Source organism: Grampus griseus (assembly GCF_964374135.1).
Source record: "Grampus griseus genome assembly, chromosome: 16".
In the NCBI taxonomy this organism is placed as follows: Eukaryota; Metazoa; Chordata; class Mammalia; order Artiodactyla; family Delphinidae; genus Grampus; species Grampus griseus.
In genome coordinates, this window is record NC_139010.1 from 83,679,618 (window position 1) to 83,689,617 (window position 10,000).

Sequence of the window (10,000 nt, forward strand, 5' to 3'; positions counted from 1 at the left end):
TGCGGCCGTCACCCTGTGTCACAGCACCTGCCCTGCTCAGCGCAGGGCGCACAGTAGGTGCTCCACAGTAACGAGTAAGGACCACGAGGACCCACGGGGCTTCTGGAAAATTCTAAGCCAATGGAGAAGGTATACTTCACTTCTGACTTGGAGAAGTCAAGGTGCACATGACGTTTCCCATATATCCATGCGAGAACTGTTCACCAATGTTTCCCAGCAGCACCACTTGTCTTACCGTCAGCCCTCTGTATCCGCCAGTCCCACATCCTCAGATTCAACCAACCGCAGCCCTGACCTCGGCTACGAAGGACCACGCTGTAAGGGACACGAGCATCCACAGATTTGGTCCTGGAACCCATCCCCGGCGGATCCTGAGAAGCGACTGTACCAAGGCTCCACCCACAGATGAATGGATAAAAGGTGGTCTCTGTGTACAAGGGAAGACCCTTCAGGCACACAGAGGAAGGACGCGCCGATCACGCCTCCACCCGGGAGAAACGTGAGTGGACGAAGCTGGTCACAAAGGACCCCGTACCGTATGATTCCGTGCACGGGAAATGTCCAGCGGGGCAAATGCATAGATACAGGAAGTAGGTTCGTAGCTGCCTGGCGGGGGGGCGGGGGGACTGCTGACGGGTGCGGGGCTCCTTTTTGTGTAATGAACTGTTCTTGACTTAGCTTAGTGGTTGCACAGCTCTGTGACTGTACCAAAAACCCCTTAATTGTAAACTTCGGGTGAACTTTAGGCTGTGTGAATTATATCTGAATAAAGAACAAAATTTTTTAAGTGAAAGTAACACCCCTGACCTAGATTAGAATGCATGTACCAGCTGTGCCTATACCGAGGGGAAGGCCTCTCATGGCCTGAATACTGGCTGCGGGGCGTCTGGCGTCTGCGTAAAAGAACGGAGGCCGGAACTGGGGTGAGCAGGCCCCCAGCTGTGAGGGGTGGAGCGGATGGCCGAGGAAGAGACCCCCCAGTCCAGGGGAAAAGCTGGCCCTCCTCAATCCCCACGGAGGCGTTTGTAACCCCTGGTTTTTCAAGGTGAACAAAGAGGAAAAGCAACGTTCTAAGGCAGAGCCTTTAAAGACATCGCCAAGATTAACGTAAATGTTGAAATCACAAAACAGAGTCCTCAAACACAGGATCCTGGATTACGTCTCTGAAGTAAAACAGTCCCGCCTGATGCGCTCCCTCCATCTCCTCCGCCCGTGGCGCAGGCTCTGCCCTCTGCCTGCGGACCCCCGACCTCACCGCCGACGTGCGGGGGCGCAGCCCGCCAGCCCCGGCCCCCCGTCTCTGGAGGGGCGCTCCGCCCACAGACCCCACAGGGCCACGGCTGCCCCTCTCCTCGGAGACCCGAACAGCTCTCGGGACTGTTTCATTACGGTCTCTTCTCTTTTTCGTTCCCATCAGGCTCTGAGTCAGCTGGATCGGGCGCCCAGAACCAGGCACGGGGCTGCCAGGGTGAAGCCAGCCTGGGGCCCCGTGAGGAACCCACCGCGAGGAACCCATCGCGAGCGCACCCACGAGACGCAGCTGCTTTCCCGCCTTCTCTGCTTCACGTGCAGAGTACCAGGCCCAGGTGGGCCTCGGGGACACACTGAACGCCGGACACCACGGGTAAATTCCAAGTCACATCGACACGAAGCCTCAGCATCCCACCCTGGACGCTATGCTCGCCTTAACGATCATTACTGTCGGCGGGTGTTCTCTGAGTGCGGAGGGAAGAAGGCACCAGATGGACACGGCGTCGGGGGTGCTGAAGAAGAGGCAGGTGGCTGGCAGGTGGGCCCCCTGGTGCCATGACAGAGAGGCACGCGGCCTGGGCCGGTCGCCGGGGTGTGAGGAGGGACCGTTGGCAGGTGGCTCGCGGGCAGGGCACGTGAGGCTGCGGCCCCAGCACCTCGCACACGTGTGGCTCACCTCCGTGGTGGTAAAATGGGTCAACTTTGGAAACGACCTCCATTGTAACCGACAAGCACACAGGCAAACGGAGCCGTCTTCAGCTTGGGGTGCACAGCGGCCGGACGCCCTGGGAGTCACTGAGGTCCTGCTGTAAAAGTACCCGAGGAACAGCAGCCCCAGGGCGGGCTTGGCGCTCGTTCATCCCTAAGGGCACTGGGGACGTGCTCGCAAGGAACGGCGCCGGGCTGGTCTTCACAAGCGGGGTGAAGTGATTCTGGGGCTCAAGCGTCTGGCCGATCCCAGCACCAGACACACGGATCCTGAGAAGGGGCAGGAGCGCCACATCGCCGGCCCCACCCCCTCCCATCCCCAGGCCGAGGCCTGCAGGGCCACGGGGAGTCCCCGGCAAGGGCCTTCTCCTGGGAGGATGAAAAGATGGGGAAGAAATCTGGCAGAATCCCCTCTACACCCCGCCGCCCAGATGCCCTGACTCTGGTCCCCAGATGCTCCGGGAGGGAGAGGGTCAGGCCGGTAGAAGGCTGGGCCGACCCTGCAGAGCTCACCTTGTCAGGCGGGAGGATTCCCACGCGTGGAGGGCGTAAGAAGGGCTGTCACGAGGGCAGGAAGGGTGGCGTCTGGAAGGCGGATGACGGACCCACTGCCAGGCTGCACCTTTGAGAAACTTCCCACAAAGATGATTTACACCGACAGGTACAGAGATCTGCAGCGGCGTACTGTCCCGATGGGAGGCTCTGTATTTAAAATTTAACATGCTCTGTAACGCGTCTTCTACTAGAGCACGGGCGCCAGCCACAGGCACCCGGGTCCCGCGTGGAACCAAGTTGTTCACACGCTCGTCAGGCGCATTTGAAAACCTCGATGTATTTATTTTGGGGGGCGTAGCAAACAGCTCACGTCACCGACGAAGAGGCTCCCATCTTTCGTTGTTTTATCGAAAAACCATTCTAAGAAAGTTCGAATGACTCAAGTTTGCACTTTCTGTAATGAATTAAAAAGGCCCAACTGATTCAAATGACAGTTTTTTAAACGGACTTTTTCTCGGGTTCAGCCTTTAGGATCCAAGCCTCAGCCGACAGCCTAAAGACCTTCGAAAACAGAGGTTTCAAATGAAGACACGAGCAGCCCCTGGAGCCCAGGGGCGTCCCCATCCCGGCTGGCACAGCCCCCGAGAGCAAACCCCGCTCACCCCGTCCGCCTCCCGCCTGGGCCATGGCCTCGCGCGCGGCCAAAGGGACGCGGTGAAGGAGGCCTGTGGCTTCCGCGGCTGCAGGCAGCCAGGAAGAAAACAAGAGGCATCGCCCGTTTCTACTCTTCCAGGGCCACGGCAGGCGGGGCCTATTTCTTCTCCTCTTCGGCAACAGAGGCTCACACGCTCCCTCGGTGGCTTCTCCGCTGAAACGGTGGTTCTGATGCTTGCCCTGGTCTTCCTCCTTGAAGCTACGGGACTTTCTCCTGCCAGGGTGACTCGTGGGGTTCTGTTTTTACCCCCTGTCCTCGCTGCCTTATTCTGCACTTCCGTTGATGCTGTTCACTCTTGTTGTGCTTTTAAGGGGTCCCTCCATCTCCCTGCCACCCCACATCCTGTCCCAGAAGCAGGGCAGGTACCCTGACCGGCCAGAGACGCCAAATAAAACCCCGGACGTGGCCCAGTCCCATCCCGCGACGCGTGCCCGCGGCCTCCCAGCTGGGGGGAGGTTAGCAGGCCTGCGTCCCCGCACCCACTGAGGGAAACCCGTGACCCTTTTGTCCTTTGGGGAAGACAAATGGTTGTCTCCTCTCTGCTGCGTTCTGTCAGGTTCGGTGCCGAGAGTCAATACCTTCACCTTGATGCGGAAATTTCATGATTTATCAGTCGGTTCTCCTCCCGGGTGAGCGCAGCCCCACCGAGCACAGCCATCGGGCCGCGGGAAGAGCGGCCTGTGGTCACAGCACTTGGAAAACAACCAAAGCCCCTCCGATGACAGACAAATGTGTCTTGTTAGCAGCTGCCCAAAAGCGCTTGACTTGTACTAATAACAAAAAGGCCACGCTGGTCACCGTGGGTCCAAAGACGAAGCACCCTGTCACCAGCCTGGTTGGGAAATTAGCAAATAATGTTCTTTTCCTTGATAAATGGGTGACAGCTCCCTCTCACCAATCATTTCTAACATTTTGATGCATGCCTACGATCCCACTGGAGGAGCAGAAAAGTTTACTGGCCCTCAATTTTCAGATGATGAATGGAACCCCTCTAAATGTGCGATTTCTGTATGAGGTATAGTTCATTTTAAGCAATTCTAGTAAATGGGTGTCACTGATTAGGACAAATAGTCTACTTGTGCAATAGCACAAGCGGTGTGTCTCATTCTCCCGGCCTCCTTCGAGACAGGAGAGGAAGGAAGCAGCAGGGACCCCGGGAGCCCTCACCGCCCCACCCTTTAGAGGGACTCGGGACTGGATCTGTGCCCCCAGTGCCCACTCAGCAAGCTGGCAGATTCACTGATCGTCATTTGGTCTAATGCTGGGACCGCACTAATGCAGAGGACACCGGCAGCGTGGGGGGGGGGGCACGCCCTCCCTTCCTCTGTGGCCCTAAGGAGCCCCGCCAATGACCCCAAAGATGACCAGCTGGTCTCCACGCCCAGGTCTGCACACCATCCCAGCCAGTGGGGAGAAATTCGCCCTCTGCCCCCAACACGTAACCAAGGACAAGCCAACGTGGGCGGGGCGGGAGGAGAAACCGCGTTGGAGTCGCGCGTCATCTGAGTGCCATCCCAGCTCTCCGGTTCCGGACGGGCCCAGAGGTGGCCTGAGCTCAGCACGTTCTTCCACAGAACTAACCTCACGTGAAAGCGAAGCTGTCTATCCTCCAGGGGACCGCGGACTTCCACTGACACCATCCAACTGGCGAGCTGGGACCAGTGGAAGCCCTGTGCCTGCGGGGCGCCCGCAGCAGCCGGGAACGCACAGGTAGCAGCCGGAGCCGCCGGGCCTCACTGGCCGGGACAGGGAGCCCAGGAGTCACAGACTCCTGAACCCCAAACTCGAACTCGGAATGAAAGTATCTCCGCCACGTCCATCTCCGTGGTTAAGAACTTATAATCGAAATAATCGGCTGGTTGACATTGAAGGGGAAGGCATTAGCATTTAGTTTAGCGAAGTAGAAACAGTATGATTTGTGGAAGGCAATTAGGAATCATTTGCTCCGTGGATACAAGTAATTTGTTTGAAGAGCGCTGGCCTGGGAGAGAGCTAGCTGGAGCCGGCTGTGGTCGAGGGTGCCACTGCCTCTACTGTGTGTCACCGTGCTGCGGACAGAATCACATCCGAACACTCACAAAAGAGCTTTAAAACACTTCAGGAACGCCGGCGCCCTTCAAGGGGTGAGGTGAAGTGTGGGTTAGGTGGCAGAAGGCTGCGAGAGGATACGGTGGCCCCGAGCGAGCCCACAGACACCCCCCCTTGGTGCGGGGCAGCTCCCGAGGACAGGGCGGTCACCTCCTTGACATGTCGCCCGTTTTAAGGCACAACGGGATTTAAAGAAAGCAAACAAACCAACCATAAACGCTGTACCGGGAAGAACACAAACTGTTAGCAGCTACTGGTTGAGTAACGATGTCATGACTGAAATTGAATGCACGTCTTCGTGCAGAAAATGACCATTTTTATGTCCCCAGGTAGTCAATGCTTTGCAGACCTAAGACCGGCCCCAGCTCTGTCCGTGCCGCTCTGGGCCTGGGCACCATCACTGCCAGCATCTTGTTTAGCAACTGGGCTGGCTGGGCCCGGGGCAGACAGCATGTTGATTCCTGGTAATTGGTGATATAATTCCTTTAATTGAGCAAAAGAAATCTCTAAACTGAGGGTGGGTCAACCACACGTTTGGGTACAAGAGGTCAACAGGAAGAGCCCCTTGGCTGCGTTGTGGTGTCCCGCAGAGCCATGCTGGGACTCAGGCCACCACCGAGCAGCTCCAGCTTTTTTGTGTAATAGGAAAACTCTTCTGCCAAATGGACGTGTTAGGACATCAGGGACACTCGCATCTGTGCGTGAACACCTCACACTTGGAATACGGTCTGTAAAAGCAGTTTTCGCTCAAACGTAATTTCAATTAGAAGCATACAAATTCCAATTTGTCTTAATCAAGTAACACCGCAATGCTTACATGATAATTAAAAACTAATTTCTTTTATTGCTCTTAACAATTTGACGTCTTTCTACTGGTGAAATTACGAATGTGAAACTGTTCAATCTGCCCATACCACTGAGTTCCTCAGGTAGGATATTCCGAGACTATTCTAATTATTATTAAACAAGCAAATGATACACTATTAGACAAATATTAAAACAAGCGTTACACTCAGTTATTAACGTGCACTGTTCACTTTTAAATGCAGCAAATATCTCGTTAATTTAATTTTAGGCGCCCACCCGTTCATATTGCGCTTTACGGTCTAGAAGGCAATTTACTATTAACTAGCAATTACATACAGGGCGATTGTTAATTCTGCTCCTAAGTGCTAGCCGCTTGAAAACTGTTCTCTCTCTCTAATTTCTGACCTTCTTACAACAGGGGTGAGGCACGCTGGGAATACAAAGGACTAGTACGGAAGAGCTGGACATGTCATTGTGACTCCTTCTTTTAATTCACCGTGCTAATCAACTGCACTGCCACAGCTTCCCAAGGTAATTGTGTCTTTACAGTAGTTGAAAGCAGCAGGCACAGGGGCCTGGATGGATGGGCTTGGCCTGCCCCCCCCCCCCCACACCTGCTCTGGGTTGACTAATCGGGTCTGGTTCTGAAGCATCGGGTGCTTCTCAGATCGCTGTAAACAGATCACTTAGGCCTTTGCCTTTGGCTGGGGGCAGGGGGAGGGGCCCTCCTCAGCACTCTGGTTCCCCATCCCCAGGCCTGGCGGCCTCACCCCGAGGGTTCAGTGTGACGGTGTCCGCGCAGCCTCCAGGCCCGGGGATGCTGATGGGAGCCAGATGCCCAGGGGACGGGGCCCTCCCCGCAGGGGCTGCGCCCGTGTCCTGCCTCCAGAAGGGCTGGCTCAGCTTTCAGAGGGAGAGCAATTCCCAGTGATTGCTTCTCTGTCCCATCAATTTCAGGGCAATGCAAATCAGACAGAAGCTTCCAGGTCAGACAGGTTATGACCCCACCTTTCCTCTGCTCTCTGGGAGTGTAGGCCCCCGCATCCCTTACGTGCGTTTGAAATGTATATTCCCGTTAATGATGGGGGTGTGGGGGAAGGCTGTAAATTAGCCCCCGCGGAGAGGCCAAGCTCACTGAATGGCTTCATTGAAAGGCCCGTTCGTGGGAGAACTCCTGATGGAGGAAACCCCATAGCCTTGGGCAGCCGGGACCCTGAACTTGGGGTCTGAGAAGCCCCTTCAGCAGGGAGGGGTCACGGCGTCGGCTGCAGAAATGGAAGATGGGCGTCGGGACGCGGGTGTCACTGGAACAGACTCGGGGACGCCCGCTGCCCTGCGGTCACGGCCAAGGAAAGCGTCCTGCCCGGCCGAGGGCAGCGGGCTACAGAGAGCACTGCCCCACCGCGGCCCCAGAGAGGCAGGCCCTCGGCCACGGGACACCCACTGGCGGCGACGGGCGGCCCTCTGCCCTCGCGCCTCCCCCTCCGGCCGCACCCGCGTCCGCCGCGATGCTCAGCATGGGGCCCTTTCCTGCCATGCGGGCCACCGTCCTCGGTGGCCAACGGTGGGGTGAAGAACCAGACCTTCCCGCTACTGTGTCTCCTCTCAGAAAGAGTCGCTGCTACTGATGACGGCCCACCAACCTCAGCACCAAAAGCCCGCGGGTCAAGAACTGGATGTCAGGGGCAGGGCCGAAGGCGCCCGCAGGGGAGCGGCCAGGAGACCAGAGAGGCTGACAGGGACAGCCGACTCCCCGTCCATCTGGGGCAGAGCCATCGGTCCCACCACGTACGGACGCGCTCACCGGGTGCCTGACCCAACCTGGCGCCCACGGGGCACGTGGCAGCGTGGAGCCCACACGTGGTGTGGCTCCCAGTCGCCCAGCTCATAAACATCCCCTCCTCCGAGGAACCCAGACCCGACGGGAGCCCGGGTCACACACGGCACCGAGGAGAAAGCGGGACTCAGGGGTCCCCCCAGGTCCCTGGGCCACACCGGGCAGAGCCGAGCGGGCGCCCAGGACCCCACGGCCTGAGTTCACATCCAGAGCCGGACGGGCGCCCACAGGCCGGCAGGGGTGCTGCAGAGACGGCCCAGCGCTGCGGGGAGCCTGGCCCCCACCTCCCGGGACCGGGTGGCCGCGGCGGCCGCGGGTACGAGCGCTCACAAGCACCCCGACTACACAGCCCGCTTCCGCGCGGCAGTTATTTAACACGTGGAGGCCGCACCAGCAGGAGGCGCCGCCCTCCCTCCATCGCGCCTCCCGGGCTCACCAGGAGGCGAGCTGGTCCCACAGGAGGAAACGGCCCTTAGCACAGGCAGGGAACCTCTCTCCCCTCCTGACCACGTGAGGGCCGCTGGGGGCTGGAGAGGAGGCGGCCTCCCCCCATCAAGGACCCCGGAGTCACTGGCAGCCCTGGCTGCTGAGGGTGTGGGTGCCTCTGGGGACAGCAGCCCTGGCTCTCTGCAAGGACCGGAGCCAGGCACGGCCTGGGAGTGACACGGGGCCTGCTGGAAAGTGGTCACTGGAAGAATTTACATTTTGCATCTCACGCTTCCTGACGGGGGTGAGTTACCCCTACTCCCTCCCCCAACCCCAAAGTGGAAGGGACCTCGTCTCTACCCTGTCACCCACCCACTGGACAGAGGAGAAGCCTGCATCCCAGGGGGAGGCCAGACCTGCCCCGGGCATCCCGCAGCAGGTGACAGCACGTGGACAGAGCCCCCGGCTCCCAGCCAGGCTCCCGCAAGGACCTCCACCCGCCGCCCTGACCACACGAGCACTTGGAGACCACGCTGTCCAAGAACAAGCCCCCGTCCCCTCTGCCCTCGTGGGGCTCAGCGGGTGCCGGCCACCCCCAGAAACACGTCTCAGAGGTTACAGCTTCTGCAGGTGGCAGGACTAGGGGTCCCCATGCAGACAAGCCGTATGGTCATTTACGGCCTTTCTCAGTAGCAACCTCAGACGCACGGTGTCCTCCAAGCAGCCTGTGGGCAAAGCCCTGCAGCAGACGACTTTCAGCAGACGTGACCCTTTCTGGTGACGTCAGTGTGTCCGAGACCCTCCCAGAATACGGACCCCCTTGAAGCAGCAGTGCGGTGTGGGGCTTGAGGCCCCAGGCCCAGGGCAGAGACCTGCTCCCATCTACAGGGTGCGTGTGACCTAGGGTACGCAGCCTAACCTCTGGGACCTCGCGGGGCAGCCACCCGATGGAAGCAGGGGGACTGTGGTTACTGACAGCTCCCACCACCTTGCTTTGCAGGCGAGAAGGGAAGCTCCACGGATGGGGGGAGGGGCCCAGGTCACCTGGCCCGAGCTGGCTGCACCTGTCCATAGCGTCACACCATGTGGAAGAAGATGTAGACACCGCCCCTAACTACACCAAGCGGTGGGCCACGGAGGGATCGCCCATCCTCACTGCAGAACCCATGCAGGGGGCCCCCGGGGGCCGAGAGGCCCTCCTTGGGAGGAAGCATCTACCGATTCACCACGAAAGTTGGAAACGTGAACTCACCGGTGTAGACAAAGCGCCCAGGAGCACCTTTACAGAACTGCTTGGATTTGTAGGACAGGGTGACTTCCACGACTCCAGGAATGTGCCTCGGTGGGGTCTGGACTCGGATGGCGTGGGGAGTGATCAGCTATAAAAACCACATAGGGAAGAGGCTTTCAGCGGCACTGGGTGTAAGAGGCGGACACTTGCCAGTTGGATATAATTACCAAAATGAGCAAAAATTGGACCATCGTCTTGGAATGTTCCCTCCTAGCTGTCACCCAGAGACTCAGGACCTACAGTTGTGCTTTCAGAAAAATATCTGCAAATGATCCCGGTTTCAGTTTGCAGGAAAGGCCACAGGGCATCATTCATATGAAAATCACCACCATATGTCTCCTTAAACCTGCTTCTAGTAATTCTAGCACTAATTGTTCCAGGG

General features: G+C 58.2%; 1 protein-coding gene across 6 annotated transcripts in view; it reads right to left on the bottom strand.

The window, feature by feature from the left end:
* Nucleotides 1-10,000, bottom strand: part of EBF3 (EBF transcription factor 3) — a gene marked incomplete at its 5' end in the record, with an annotated part of 116,950 nt that overhangs the window by 20,295 nt on the left and 86,655 nt on the right. For all 6 annotated transcript variants that reach the window (XM_082673262.1, XM_082673261.1, XM_082673260.1 and 3 more), the window contains one exon: nucleotides 9,580-9,706. In XM_082673262.1, coding sequence (XP_082529388.1) covers nucleotides 9,580-9,706 — 127 coding nt within the window. The remainder of the gene's footprint in view (nucleotides 1-9,579; nucleotides 9,707-10,000) is intronic.